We start from the raw sequence: 15913 nt of genomic DNA on the forward strand, positions 1-15913 counted from the left end.
AACCATAGATCACAGTAAAGTAGGAACGCACAAAAAAAGACTAATTACTCACCTGTTCAGATAGGTTTATCCGTACCACTCTGTTCCCAGAACATTTCCCCAAAGCCATGATTAAACTTGTCTTACCAACACCAGGACTACCTTCCAGTAGAACTGCAAACCAGAAGTCAATTAAAACAGAAACATGCAATTGTTTGGATGACAAGATTCAGAAAGAAATTTTGGAAAATACAATGCAAATGAAAACTGATGCATTAGATACATAATTATTGTTCAGTTTTATGAATATTTTCAATTATTTTGTACTTTAATTATGAGTCCTACAATAGAATGATTTAGGAAATGATTTTGTAACTTAAAGGGTATTTAACCCTAGAAGTCCCACATCCGGAAGTCCTCAATAAGAACTTGTGTTTTGAAGGCTATCTATAGGGCCTTGGCTGTGATGTTGAAGTATTATCTTCTAAATATCAAAAGTCACTTTTTATCTTTAAGACCGACTCTCTTATTGAATCCCAGTGAAAGTGCCCAAGTTTAATAGTTTTTTTCCATGTTCTGTTTTGCTGTACTATTCCACATCAGTAACATACCATACTATTTCAACATCAGTAACATACCAGGCTTTGAAAGCTGCATCGCACGCAAAACTCTAAAGGCATTTTTGCGGGTAGTCGGTGCCTTGAAATCAAAATAGCCATCCTCACAATGGCCAGAACCTAGAAGCATAACCAAAAAGTCACAGAATAATCCAAAAAAAGCAATCTGATCGGTACTTGGTAGTACTGGGGGGAGGGAGGAGGGGGATTGGTAATGGTAAAAGACTACAAAAGGATAAAAAAGAATTCTTCAACATACTTCAAAAAAAAAAAAAAAACACATCTAATATATCTAAATAGTTTAACTCAATTTTGAAATAGCTCCTCAATAGTTTTAAACTTTTCTAATTCGACCAAGTCCCTTTTAAAAACTCCGTGAATAATTCTTGATGCTTGATATTAAGTTGTTCTTCTTTCTGAAAATTCTAAATAACAAAACTTTCAAACTAAAGGAACCAGGTCAGATAACATTTGTACAATATAGGGGGCTGACCATACAGACCTAATTGAAAATTTTTATACACTACAGAGACTCGATTACAAACTTTCAAACAACAGCAACCTTAATGAAAATTGAATGTAACTATAACAACATTTGAAGTAATTAAAGCTAGAAAACATAAGTGTCAGGCATTGCTATACAAACCATCTCAAATATGAGTTGAAGATAACTGAGCATTCGCAAACAGACACCAAATAAGACACAAGTAGAATGTTATTTACGGTGTTTGGGCTAGACTGTATACACCTATTACTTAATATATAACATAAATTTATAAGATTAATATAAGGGGATATGTAACATTATCTCTCTAAATGAAAAATTGTAGGTATTTGAACATGATTACCTTTCTTGATATAGAATGGATCGATGCCAAATAAAGCATCGATTTGAGAATTGTCAATATGCAAGATATTTGAAGTTGAGGCAAATTCACCCCATCCATAACTTTCCATTCTTGAAAGCTTCGAATGTAACAAATTGCCTTCATCAACCTGCAACAAAAATCCAATCATCATTTACAACTACTGAATCAGAATAATAATGATCCGAGACAATAGTAATATTGAGCAAAGCCTTGTCCCAAATATATCATAGTGCTGTAACATGTAGAATAATAACCCACGACATGAAAATAAAAGTTTTTATCTATCATGCCCCGCAACATGGAATCATTACGATCCATCAAAAGAAATCCAATATTTTTATTTTAGCAGATATTGAAATAAATCCTACTACATCACATGCAGAGGAAGAAGGAAAATTTCAGCATTTTTATTTTGGAATTTAAAAAGCTATTTTTTGAAAGAATCAATCAGCAGCATCTACAAACCGCACAGCAAACAGAAACAGATAAGCCACTAAGCAAGCAATCAATTGTGTAGAAGAAAACATACATGACAGACAGGAAAGAACACCAATGAAAATGGGTTAGCATCCTATCATTTAGGTGAAGACCAGTCTAACCAATCAAGAACTGGACATCAAAATGATTATGATTCATAAAATAATGCACAGCCAAACCAGTTCCAAGTGTCAAACCAAGCAAAATAAACCAAAGCACAGTTTGGACCAACCCAGTTCAAACACTTAAAATCTATAGATTAAAGCTCCTTATTTCACACATTTCACTAACTCTTACATGTATTTCATATCACTTCAAGTAGATTATCCTTATAACATCACTGGATTTGACCAGTTTTGATATATGAACATGAAGAACGAGTTCTGCGAGTTCAATGTTTGGTTAGGTGTTTGACAACATAGGTGTAAAGTGTAAACCTTCAGTAATGAGAATATGCCGAAAATTAAACAGATGTTAACACCAGCAAGAATAAGGAAAAGTAGTATGTACCAACGTACATCTGACTCTATAATAAATGTTAAAACTTCTACTGGGTATATTCTTCTAACTTGATCAGCCAAGTTACTAACAGCACTATTGCTTACTACAGACTTGCATCCTATATGTGCCTCACTGAGGAACGTAATTACATAAATATATCTTTAATATATCAAAACAAACAACCAATAACAAGATATTCCAAATGTTCTTTGATACTTTCACATTCAAATTGCTCAAACAATGATAATTTATTGGGAAAATCCTCCATGTTATATCACTTGATTATAGGAATTTTAAGTTTTGACTTTCAATAAAGATTGATAAAATCACGTGACCAATTCCAATACTGATGTGCAAGGAAATGGACAAGAGGTAATCAGGTAGTGTATAGCAGATGAGCACGGAAACAGGGTAGATATAGTTTCAACAGAAAACGTAGAGGGAGGAACATACTCTCAGCTTTTGCAGAAGAAAAGATAGACATCTCTCCCTTAGCTCTTTAGAATACCTTTCTGAAATTCCAGTGCCTGGCAAAAAATGAGCAACTGTTAATAGAGAGAAAAAAAGAGGACAATAAAGCGTCTCAATTCATAAAGGCATGAATGCATGTAATATGTCATGTTACTGTATACATGAGTTGTGGAACGAGTATGTTATATAGTCCACCCAATCTTGTTGATGCTTATTCTTGTAACATTCGAAGCATTTCAGGCATATGCAAGCTAGTGAAAACTAGATATTTTATTCAATCTTTAGTACCCGAGCTAGTTACGGTTAGATGCAGCTATTTGGATTTGTTGGTGAATAATAAAACCTTAACAGTCAACAATTTCCATCACCACCACACTAACCATAACTGATGAAGAATTCTTTTGGGGGAAAAGAGATCATTCTTAAAAAATAAAGAAATAGAATGAGAGTAGAACTAACATCAAAATTGAAATTTAACTGATTCTAATATGGCAAATAAATAAACAGAAATTCAACATTCAGATGAACAGAATCAAAAGCAAAGAAGAAAACCAACTTCTCAACAGTAAACGACTCAAATATATAACAGCATCCATGGATCAGCATTGCATTAAAACCAAAAGGAACTTCATTTATACAGATAAGAACATATTAGAAGATTAAAACGAGACCAAAATAAAAAAAAGAATAACCCCTCAAGCCTTGTCATACTAGATGGAATTTCTAAAAGGATAAAAGTCAAACGACACCAGAGACATATTAAAAGAAAAGCAGCACCACAAAAATATTCAATATGGCAATAATATATTTGAATGAGAAATCAAAGATGAAGGCATAAAATAAGTGGCAAGCTATACCTAGACTTAATCCATCAAGCAAAACAAGAAAGATTCCATGAAGAAGTGCATATTTAGGACCTAAGGTTTCTTCCATTACATCCAAAAAGTCAACCCAAGAAATGAGATCTCTCACAGTAAGCCTTCTGCTAGGATGTATTTGGTTGAACCACTGAAAAGAAAAGTTATGTAATGAATACAAGCTAAATAACACTATATATAGGTCTGATCTGATGGAATTGATAGGAGAAAAAAAAAAGGCATAAACACCATTAACAAAATTAACTGCATATATCAAGATAATATACCTCAAAAAAACTTATCATAGCATTAACAACTTCCAGGAGCCTTTCACGATAATCTTCCTTTATGTTTCCCGCATTTTTAAGCTTGGAAATTCTGTAAATAAATCAAATAAACCAAATATTAAATATCTGCATATCTAAATTTGTATCCTGTAACAGTAAAGGCTTAGAGAGGTACCTTCTCAGCGCAATGCCTTCAAGCTCATTTAGATCGCTAACAGGAGGAACCCATATCTCTGTGAAGCGATTGCGCAGAGCCGGAGATAATTCCTTCTTTCCAACATCACCACCGGGGTTCATTGTAGCAAGAACAAAGAAATTTGAATGTGCAGTTACTTTCTCCATATTAGACCCTCCTTTTTCAGCTAAAGACTGCAGCAAAGAAACAAACACCCAGAAACCAAAGATAGTGAAAATCAAATCAAACAAATTATTGATGACAAGATCATATGCATATAAAAACATCTTCCACCAGCAACCAATGCCATAGAAAATATGTAATTGTGTTTATTGCTTGTATTGGGAATTTTTCTCTTCATGCTCAACAGCATTGTCTTTTAAAAGAGCATTCCTAGAAGATATCCGGACTTAATGAGACCCCACTCATTATCATTATCACACATTTAAATACCTTTTCCATTTTTTTTCAGTCATTAGGGCATAATTAAGGAGGTAATTTACCCCCTTTCAAAAAATTTCTGTTTGTTATTTCTTCAAAACTGTTCTTTTGGCAGCCAAAAAGAGTTAATAACCCCTCAATTAGTCCTAAGAAGATGTAAGGCTTAGCCTCTTCATTTCACAAAATACTTCTTGAGTGGGCAGCAAGCAGCAACCGACATTTCTTTACATACAAGAAGAAACTCTATGAAGAGAAAAGAATATGCAAAAGAGGAAGAGACATCCTTAGCAAAAGAAAAACAAAAACATTCCATTACTTGACCACCATAGGAAACCATGAAAATAATCATAACTTGAATAGAATAGGACAACCCACATGTCATATAATTTCAGAAACATTAAAGGTGTGTTTGGTTTGCGTTTTAATTTTCAGTATTTTCTGCTATCAGGACTTTGCAAAGGAAAAAGAGAAAACAGTGAAAACAATAAAATCCTGTTTTCTGTTTTTCCCTCCTATTTTATCTTTTATCTTCACAAAATTCTAAAAATAAAAAATACTGAAAATGAAAACACAAACGAAACACACCTAATTTTCTTTGCAGGGAACAGAAAAACAGTGATCAGCGATCCTATATAAAGAAAAAGGTGGTGCTACTTGATACATCATGAGTCTAAAAGGAAGTTAAAAACAGAATGTCAGTATGAGTTAACTTACCAGCGTCCTTTCTGGCTCCAACACACTATTCAATCTCTCAAGTACACTATCATCAGCCAAAGATATCTCATCAACAAGAAAGAGATCACCCCCTCTCATTGCTTTTACAAGGGGACCATCCTGCCATTCAAATATGCTCTGCCACTTCTTGTGCAAGACATCGAGCTCAAACTTTAACTGCTCAAAAGCACAAAGATCTTCCCTGCTGACATCAGGAATTTGAATTTGACCTTCTTTATATTTCCTTATCATGCCATTAAGCAGATCAAGGGTTGAGGCAGCTTGCTCTATGTCAGAAGAAACTAACTATAGAAGAGAACAAGAAATCAGGATTTATGCTACAAATGACTTGGATTAAGAAAAATGGGTACAGAAAATAAAACTATTGCAGAAAACAATGTGAATACAGCAAAACTAGGTCTCAGGTCTCTTACTACATGATTAAAACAGAACTTTGAAATTTATCATCTGAGCCAAGTGGTTAACAATAACAGAAAAATAGCACTCACTGGCTCTTCAGGAAAGTATCTAAATCCCTCTAGCTTCTTCAGTTGTTCAACAATCTCTTTATAGTTAGAAATCAGTCTAGATCTCTCTCTTAGAGGACGGAACCCCTGGAAGACATCATTCTAGTTAGCACCGCAGCTATTAATAGTATTTGAGCTCAAGCCTAAAAACTAAATAAATTGAAGGGGGAAAGATATGTACCCCAATGAAGTCAGATGTTTCTGTATGCTTATGACAGTTCAAAATATGTAACTTCAACTGCAAATAGGCACTTAGTAACTGACATACAGTAGTCTTCCCTCCACCCGTTTCACCAACAAGCAATACAGGTTCACGTAATTGAAAGCAGCGCTCCACAAGGAAGAACAACTTCTGCATGCTTTTGGTCAAGAATACACTGCACATGGAAAAAACCTCAGCAAGTAATAGTGAAGCTATGATTTAGGATCAGCGGGTAAAAGGAGCAATAAGCCCATAGAGCCATACCTATGAAGAATCTCCGAACCTCCTTTCACAACATCCAAATTGGAATAATTGTTGCCTCCAGGAGGTATCTGATATAGAGTAACATTAGCAACACATTAATTATTAGCATTTATACACACAGCAAGCTAACCCTAAGGTGTAGAACAGACTTTCTACCATAAGTCCATAACTTAATTAGGACAGCTGTCAGGGGGCACTGCAGTTTATATACTAATCTCTATTCTCCTTAGATATCTTACTAGCTTACTCTATTATTAATGCTATGCCATTTCAAGTCTATTAAACAAGTTTTGCACACACAAGATGTTGACGGAAATCCTGAAAGAATAATTTTATTAAAGACCATATCTCTACACAGAAAAGCAGAAGTTAAAAATCATGCATAATTAATCCAATATAGTCAAACCTATGATACATTATTAAACAAACAAGAATAAGCATGATAACAGAAAGTGAAGCTAAAAAATATAGCCAAATGGATGAGTCTCCCACTTAAGAGATTCTCCAGAGGGTAGATATGGGAAATCTTATCACTACAAGATGCTACCAGGAATCCATGACCTCAAGGTAACAATACAGCAACCTTATCCTTGCACTAAGGCTCACCATCCTATCCCTTTGGTTTGTAACAACACAAATTACTTATCAAACAACAACAACAAAACCTTGTCCCACTCAACCAAGACAAAAATCGAATGACTAAGTTCACAGTGCTGAATCCAGGAAACTATATAGGGTGACTTTTATTCAGTATTTTTTATTTAAAGTACATGATGACTACACAAAGATACTGCAATTAGAAAGTATACATAGAAAAGGTAAATCAAATATAAACTTTTTATGTTTTCTATGTATTAAATAGATTGGAAAAATTGAAACTTCCCAGTTTTATCCTCTCAACCTATAACTTAGGGCACCTTTAGTTAAGTTTTATATTATGCGAAATCAGATGCAACACAAGTTAACAGCGCAGGAAAAATACCTGATCGTACAAATTATTTATATTCAGTTTAACCCCTAGATGCTTTTCTAGAACTTCTCGAACAACAGACTTCTCATCCTCATCCCGTAGCCTTTCAGCCAAAAGATAATAACCATCTTTGGCCAAATCGTCAGTAGACACACAAAATTTCCTGTAACGATCAGCCCAACGGAACAAGTCCCGAGGAGTAACGAATCCATGACGAACAGCAAACTGTTTGTAGTCTTTTTTACTAGAACCCTGTGTCTGAAGCCCATGCATGACCCCAACCATTTTTTTTGCACGACTATCAGGAATTTTACACTTGTTTGCCACAATTGTACTCAGCTCATCATCAGGAATTTCACCAACATGAATCTCTACAAAACGATTACGAAATGCACGGGACAAAATTTTACGCCCATTATAAGATGGTGGATTTTGAGTGGCAAAAAGCATAAAGTCTGGATGTGCTTTAATTGTTACTTGCAGTTCAGGAACAAAAAGCTCTCTGTTATCATCAAGCAATCGGTTCAATGCCTCCAGCACATCAGATGGAGCCAGGTTAAGCTCATCCAATACAATCCAGTAACCATTTCTTACAGCTTTAACCAAAACACCTTCATTAAAAACAAGCTTTCCACTAGTGTCAGTTATATAAGAACCTAGATAATCTTGCAAATCAGTGTGTTCATGATTATTTATTCTTACAAACTCATGACCAGTTAATGCAGCAAGATACCGAACAAGGCTAGTTTTTCCACTAGATGTGGGACCCTGTAAGAGGACGGGATATCTCTTTATGAGAACAGCACGATCCAAATTCCGAAGATGCTCCTTGACACTCTTGGTTAAAATATAGTCACTTTCAGATTTGAAGGTTAAATAGGTGTCATCGGGAGGTATATGCCCTCCTAAAAGTAGAGAAGATATCTTTTGCCTCATTATTTCAGTACTGCGTACATCCAACAATGTGAGGAAAAACATACTAAAGCCATCGTATAATGCCTTTTGAAATCCAAATCTTCTCTCTGCTATCCTTGTATATTCTAGAGCACGATAAAGAGACCTTAAACTGAATTGAGGGCTCTGATCAGCACCATCCAGCAACCTCTCTTCAGAATCTTTCTTTGCTGATTTATAGAAACTTACAATTTTATTTACCAGCTTTTGACCCTTATTGCCAATAGAGATGTACTGACTAACAAATAGACTCAAATCATCATCATCCAAAACATCATCAACAAAATACTCTGTAAATCTACTTCTCAAAGACCTTGGCAAATCCCGCTTCCCAATATCTGTTGCTGGATTCATGCAAGCAAATATACGGAACTTTGGATGACGATTTACATAATCAACATCACCTCGTTCAGCTAAACACAAAGCCCCATTTTCCCCTTCTAGAACACCAATAATTCTCTGCAAGGTCTCCGGAGGTGCCAAATTCAACTCATCAAGTAGAATCCATTCACCATTTCTAAGAGCAGTTACAAAACTTCCTTCCACAAAAGAAAACATCATCCCTGAAGACGAATTACTTTCGCAGACTCTGTCAAGTTTTGTAGAAAATCTCTCCCAAGCTTGAATTTGTTCTTCATTTAGTTTTTTACGCTTTTCTGAAGGTGCAGTTATTCGAAGCTGAACTGACTTCGAAACGCTCCGAATTCCTTTGAGCAGCATTTCCCAATTCTTATCAATTAAAAAAACCTCTAGACGACTAAGCAAGTCCTTATTGCTCTGCATAAAAGCAACCAATTAAAACCATTGACAAAAGGAATAGATAAAACAAATTAAGGGGAGAAAAAAGTATTACATACCTTTTTAGAGAATGTCCTGGAAAATAAATCCACAAACTCGTTATACAGAGGGAAATATACAAACTGTGCGTCAACAGGCTTAAAACCCCCAAGCAAGTCCGCAACATCACTTTGCTGACTCATGTTCTGGAGAGAAACCCCATCATGAGTAACTAAAAAGCACTTGAAATAAAATTGAAACAATAGAAAGTAATATAGAAATAACTAACACACCAGAACAGTAAGCTTCTGACCAAGCCTTACAGCCAAATTCTGAACAAGTGTAGTCTTCCCTGTACCAGTTTCTCCAACTAGGAGTACAGGCTCATTATGCTTGACAGAGCACGCTATGCGCTCTAATGCATGCAGCGAACTCCGGATCTCTACCAAAGGTCTTATATTCTCACGTAACTGCATAAGAACATTAAAACCATGTTAATGGAGTCATGAGATCTATGAATTAAAACTGTATCACCCATAAATTCCAAATTGAAAATTGACTATACTGACAGGTTTTTTAGTGTATTGGAGAGAAACTCGGCCTATGCTTAAATCTGTGACAGAATCCTGCATTTCAGAATCAGAAATAATAAGATGAAGCGGAACAACAACTTCTTTATGGCATAGATAATGCACTAAATAACACCTGAATTATAGGTTTGTCATGGGGATACAAGGTCTCAGCAGCAGAAACTGGTACCCTCCACAACTTTGCTATTTCTTTCATTATAGACAACCGGTTTTTAACTGAGGTTGAATATGTCGCAAAAACATCAACAGCCTGACATACAAGACAATAGCCACACATCAAGTCATTCTACCATTTGGATAAAAAGAGAAAGGGGAAGAAACAGACACAAAAACTCAAACCTCTCTATATACACAATAAAGTTGGTATTCCGATAAGCTACTGTCAAAGCAAAAACCTAAACCTACAATCCTGTTGCACCATTTAAGGAGATCCCTGCCATGGAAAACCAAAAGCAACAAAAAGAACATGTTGAAACAAGCATGGGAAGAATTTGATTAATTTAAAAAAAAACAAAAAAACAAAAAACAAAAACAAAACAAAGAAAAGATATAACAAGCACATGAAGAATTTGATTACTACCTTAATGAGAATCTTTTGTCACCATCACCAGAAGCAGAAGTTCCAGCGTGAAAGCCAGCAATTAACTGGGAAAAAGAGTTAACTCTTTCGAAGGTTTCTGTCAAAATTAAGCATGTTTATGTTTCACATTGAGAAAATAAAGAATGAGTCTGTATTAACCATGTTAAAAGTTACTACTAACCAGTTACAGATGTTGAAATTAATCCACATAAAATATGAAAATGTATTTAAACAATATAATATTACTACCTGTAATTTTGTCAACTTGGAGCTCCAAAGAGGGATATTTCAGTTTGACTATCTCTCGCAGATCTTCATTATCTGGTGGCCTAATCATCACTCTTCTCCAAAGCACACTAAGTTGACCTACAAGTACAGAAATTGAAGTTTCAAGCTCATACTTCCAGAAAGAAGAGAAAATAATTTCATCAAACAACAGAACCCAGCTTTCTACTAGATTAGGTTGAATTCACATAACATAAATCATTAGGACTAACCAAAGAGCTTAAAATTGAGAGTTTATCCAGTAAAATGGAAATTATAGCAGAAATATGACTGCCAAAGAGTGGCATGGCTACAGTTTTCTAGATTTATTTGGAAGACATTTAAGGGGAGGAGTGGAATGGCTTGGAAGGCCAACATTTCCTTAGCATGTCGCTCAGCCTTTTTTACTCTGACAAAAAAAAAGATCAATTTATTTTGTGTGCTTTTTGTGGGGTGAGGGGTTACTTTAATTTCTCTTTCCTTCCATCATTAAGATTTCTAAACATCCAGACAAGGGAATAGCCTGCTTTACTTAACCCCAATCCTGGTCTTTCATTTTCCAATTCATTATTAACCACTATACCACCATCATCATCATCATCAATAAAACTTGGGATAACTTTCGGCTTTGTCACCAATATTTAGGGGATATTTCAATTTCCAATCTTTATGTGAAATCTTTTACCCCAACCTTTTCAACATGATTTAATTTTGTCACTGCAAATATTCAAATCATAAGCAGACAAAACATAATGTTGGTGAAGATGCACTCACTATCTATTTGAAACAGATGATATTGTTTACCATTATGTTCTCATATTTTTGTAAAAATTGCTCTATGAATACTAGAAATCAGCCACCAAGTGTGTATATTTATAAGTGTTTCATATATTTTTCTAGCAAAATAATCAAAATTTTCACAATAATCAAAATTTTCACAACAGAACTTGATTATATTGTATATAAAATTTGATTATATATATGAATGCAAAACAATTCCATTCCATATTCCTATATGGGTGGCTAATTTCTTGTGAGCATTTAGTATCGTATCTTTCTAGGGTATGAGAGTGTTTCTCTTTAATTTAAACATTCTTAGAACTCAATTAATCTTTTCCGTTTTAAGACCTAAACACAAGCCTTTTCTTGAAGAATTGAATAAAAGCAATCCAAAATGGTGGTGTTTGGGCATCATTAACATCAGAATTTAACCTTAATTTTTCTTTTTTTTGTTAATATGTTGGAGTTTATTCACCGAAAAGGCAAAAATACAAAATTTTGAAAATGTTAGGTGGAAAAGAAAAGGTTAGGGGTAAAATTGAAATCATGCCTAAATATTCGGAACAAAAAACATATGTTACCCTACTGGAAACAAAGTTGACTAAATAGAAACTAACTAGGTTTTATCCAATATTGCTTATTGGGAGGATCCCTACTAAATCACAATTTACAAGCTATTATGGCCATACCATCATCCCGGGATAGACATTTTTAACAGAGAGGTACAATTTTAGCCATCCAAATTCAATAACTATTTATGAGATATTTATTGTTTATTACATAAGATACTTTAAAAAGAATAAAGGAAAAACAAAAGGGTAGAGAGAAACCTGCATTGTCGAAATTTGAAACGGAAACAGTTGAAAACATTCGAAAACTTTCTGCCACCCTTATTACCTGCAAATATTTTATGCTTCAACAATTAATTACCACCACAGCAGAACACAGTGCAACAACAACAACAACAACAATCTCTTTACAAAAGATGATGCATATATGATCTTTTGGTAACCAGGGTATGTAGAAGATACTAAGGGATTTTATCAGTCTGTTCTCATTATTTTCTTTTTTACTTCCACAGAAAAGAGATACAAGAGTTCATTGCCAAATTGTGTCTTTAGGCAGCAGTTTAGTGTACTTGAACAACCTCTATTTGAAAAGAACATGAGAGCAGGATTATCAACATAACTTTCCTTACTAAGAGAGGCAAAATTGAGGGGAAATTGTTGAAATGTAGCAGACATGCAACTTTAGAGAAGCAGAAAAAATGCACCAAAACTGAACTCTGTGAGCACTAATATACTTATAACACAACCAGCATATGAATCCAATAACTTCATTCAAGAAAAAGTCGCAATGTAGATAAATCACCTCTCCGTGTCCTGTCATAAACGAAGCAGCCCCTTCCAATAAAGGCATTAAAATGGCTTGTACATCAGATGGTGCTCTGTCGATGTCCTCAAAAACAATCCAACGACCACTCTGCACAGCCTGTAATGTCGACAATCCACACAAATAGGACAAGAAACCCCCTCATGATACTTTCTAGCATAGATATCAAAACATCTGAATCGGCTTGTTGATTAATAACTATAAGATAGCAATAGTCAACATACCTGAGTTAGTGACCCAGGTTGCCATCTGAATTCCCCAGGCCTATCTGCGCATACATAACTTCCAACCAATGTTCTACCATCAATTTGATCATCCATCTGGATAGATAGAACTGCAAAAGAGAATAAGAGCATAAACAATTAATAATGTGAAAATGTATTATCATAGAATAAAATCAAGAATGATCAGAAAATAACAAAGATGCAAAAATATTTAAGGTAAAATATTTGAAAACTAGTAAACTAAGCAAGCACATATCAGGTGCATAGCAGATGCTTTTCCAGACAGGACATCAATTCAGCTTACTTCCAGATGTTCTAGTCTAATAAGTAAATCTGAGTGGTCATAGAAGTTTATTCTATGAATTGAGGATTGAAACCCAACATAGTTGCACCATCAAGCTATAACATCTACGTAGAGCCAAACTTAGTTACCATAGTCCCAAAAAAAAACATGCAATGATAATCTACATCAGAACCACATGGAACTGGGGATCTGAACCAAATTAAAAACAGAGGGACCAAACATACCTCTGTTTCCACTATCCTGAGCTAGCTTGGCAATAAAAGCAGATTTCCCAGAGCCAGAGGGGCCATATAAAAGAACAGGCCACTTCTGACTAACTGCCAATAGAATTCTTTCATAGCTTTTCTTCAACGATGAGGTCAATATGAATGTATTACTTCCTGATATGCCAGCCCTAAAATAACACAATTACAAATATGATTCAAAAGGTAAACTGTTTTCCAAATAAAATACAGGGGCACACATCAAGTACTCATCAACATCGAGAAGCAACAACAGATAAACCAAGGGAAAGCAAGAGAGGTGCAGTTTATGAAATTTCAAGCACAATTAAAAGCAGAATAAATGGTATTCAACCTACAATGCAAAATCAAAATTATAAATGGCAGAATAAATGCAAGTGTTTGAATTTAGAGTAAAAATGAGCTAATACCCTTTAACCACACGTTGACTCTTAAAAGGTGGCGGCAACTCATGACGCTTTGGTGAGCTAACAGACAGAGAGTTAAAGCCGAAAGATTGTGAACAGGACTCTCCATTAAAATCTGTGCTTTTGTTGGGAGAAACAGACACAGAATCTGGAACTGGCTCAATATACCAGCTAGCTTTCTCTAGTGATGTATCGTGACAGAACTCTTCCCACCTGAACGTAACAAGTTGTATTATATAAAACATTCACAACTCTAAGTACAACAGGCAGCAAAACACTTACCGTAATAGGCACGCAAATGCTTCCTCAGCTCCAACACTCAAGCTTTCTGTAGCTTTATAACCCAATTTGAGCAAAACTCCTAATATTTGTACTGCACACCATGTAAGGTCCGGGCTTTTAGTCTCTTTTTTAAGACTCAAAAAATAAGACCAGTCCCAACACTTTGAGAAAAAATCAGGTTCCACTAGGAGGAGGCGGTATGATATTCGGTAAACACACAATGCATGGATCTCAACCTAGGAAAACAGAAAAGGTCATTATTATGAATACAAAAGCTTAAAAAATAATATTATCATTAATATTAGGACATCAAAATAGGGGACTCATGCCAAGTCATTACTCATTACAAGAATGGGACAGTAGCACTGACCTTAACTTGTTTCCCTAAAAGTCTCTGAAATGGAGGAGGAGCAAAATCAAAATACCTTAATATGGAACTGTATCAAATAGAATAACACCAACCAGAGAAAGTTAGAACCGTACAATGGCCACATATCTACAAGGCTTCAATTAGAAACCAAGATTATCAATTATAAATAGGGGCCACCTGTGTTGTAGACAAAGTAATAGATGATGAGATAATACTAGTATACTACAACTTAGAGCACACCACTGTATGGATTCTCATCTATCCATGTTAAGAACCACCAGCAAAATTTGAATTACATCTCCAAATATAAACTTCAATCTACTATATACTATATTTTACAGGAAAGAAGGAAATCACCAACCTCAGTAAAAAAGGAAACATGTCAAAAGCACGACAGAAGGCCAAACAAGCATGCTCATGGAGATCTAAACCCCTTTTTCGTTTACTATAAAACTCTATGACATCAACAACTTCATCCAAAACTTCATTTTCCAGAACAGTATCCTCAGCATTAGAACTCAAATTCGGTACAAGACGAAGCAAGGCAATAGCTTTATCTACAAAATTTCGAGCAATTGGACGGAAACACCCCATCAAAGGAATTGTATAATTGGGGTGAAGAAACACCCCCACCAACATATCAACTACTTCATCTTCTGTGATCAACTGTCCCTACAAAAGAAAATACGAAAAAAAAAATAATTTTAACAAAAAAAAAGGCTATCTAGAGAAAATCAAGTAACAACAGCATTAGCAACTAATAACAACAATTCAATTAAAACTGTTCTTACTTGAACCGAATCACAAAGCCATACCTTCTGTGCTAAAGAATCAAACTTCGGAAGTGATTCAAGTTTAGGGCATCTATCAAGAAACCTCTGAAGCGAAGCTTGCACACTAAAGCTACCATCTAATGCCATTAAACCCTGAAAAGAAAACTTTGCACCACACGTAACAGGGTAAACACAGAAAAACAGAAAGAAAGTTATAATTTATATATATAAGTAAAAATTGAAAATTAGTTTAAATGATGAGAGGGGGAAAATTGTGTGAGTGGAGAGGAGGAGATGCCGCTGCTACGCCGAAGGGGAGACTCTGTTGTGTGCTGTGTGTGAAAGAAAGGGTTCAAAGCTTCAACGAAACTGCTTAAACCCTTGTTTGTGACAACACACTGCCTTAAACCCTAATAAGTATTTGTTTCCCCTTTGTGACTGTAGTTAAAACTTAAAAGGGTATTTTCACCAATGCCCCGGGAAAAGCATTATTTACATAAAAGCATACCTCCAAAGAGTCCACGTTACAAAATACTCTTGGAACATTAAAGCGACAAAAACGTCTAAAAAGATTTTTAATTGGGAGAAAATAATCAAATTTTATATACGGGATTTAGCCAAAA

The 15913-nt window shown here is 35.0% G+C and overlaps 1 protein-coding gene across 1 annotated transcript in view; it reads right to left on the reverse strand.

Annotated features, from left to right (window-relative positions):
• The window catches only part of LOC107644307 (midasin), a gene marked incomplete in the record, with an annotated part of 43213 nt that extends 27482 nt beyond the window's left edge, over window positions 1-15731 (reverse strand). The window contains 28 exon segments of the mRNA XM_016348146.2: window positions 53-153; window positions 618-716; window positions 1445-1592; window positions 2897-2970; window positions 3772-3922; window positions 4059-4149; window positions 4234-4427; window positions 5389-5694; window positions 5898-6002; window positions 6097-6292; window positions 6382-6449; window positions 7364-9082; window positions 9163-9288; window positions 9376-9552; window positions 9652-9708; window positions 9788-9922; window positions 10012-10105; window positions 10253-10349; window positions 10502-10618; window positions 12127-12193; window positions 12668-12787; window positions 12913-13022; window positions 13441-13610; window positions 13869-14078; window positions 14148-14383; window positions 14518-14584; window positions 14879-15189; window positions 15333-15731. Coding sequence (XP_016203632.1) covers window positions 53-153; window positions 618-716; window positions 1445-1592; window positions 2897-2970; window positions 3772-3922; window positions 4059-4149; window positions 4234-4427; window positions 5389-5694; window positions 5898-6002; window positions 6097-6292; window positions 6382-6449; window positions 7364-9082; window positions 9163-9288; window positions 9376-9552; window positions 9652-9708; window positions 9788-9922; window positions 10012-10105; window positions 10253-10349; window positions 10502-10618; window positions 12127-12193; window positions 12668-12787; window positions 12913-13022; window positions 13441-13610; window positions 13869-14078; window positions 14148-14383; window positions 14518-14584; window positions 14879-15189; window positions 15333-15437 — 5451 coding nt within the window.

The sequence above is a fragment of the Arachis ipaensis genome, chromosome B05, assembly GCF_000816755.2.
Source record: "Arachis ipaensis cultivar K30076 chromosome B05, Araip1.1, whole genome shotgun sequence".
Taxonomy (NCBI): domain Eukaryota; kingdom Viridiplantae; phylum Streptophyta; class Magnoliopsida; order Fabales; family Fabaceae; genus Arachis; species Arachis ipaensis.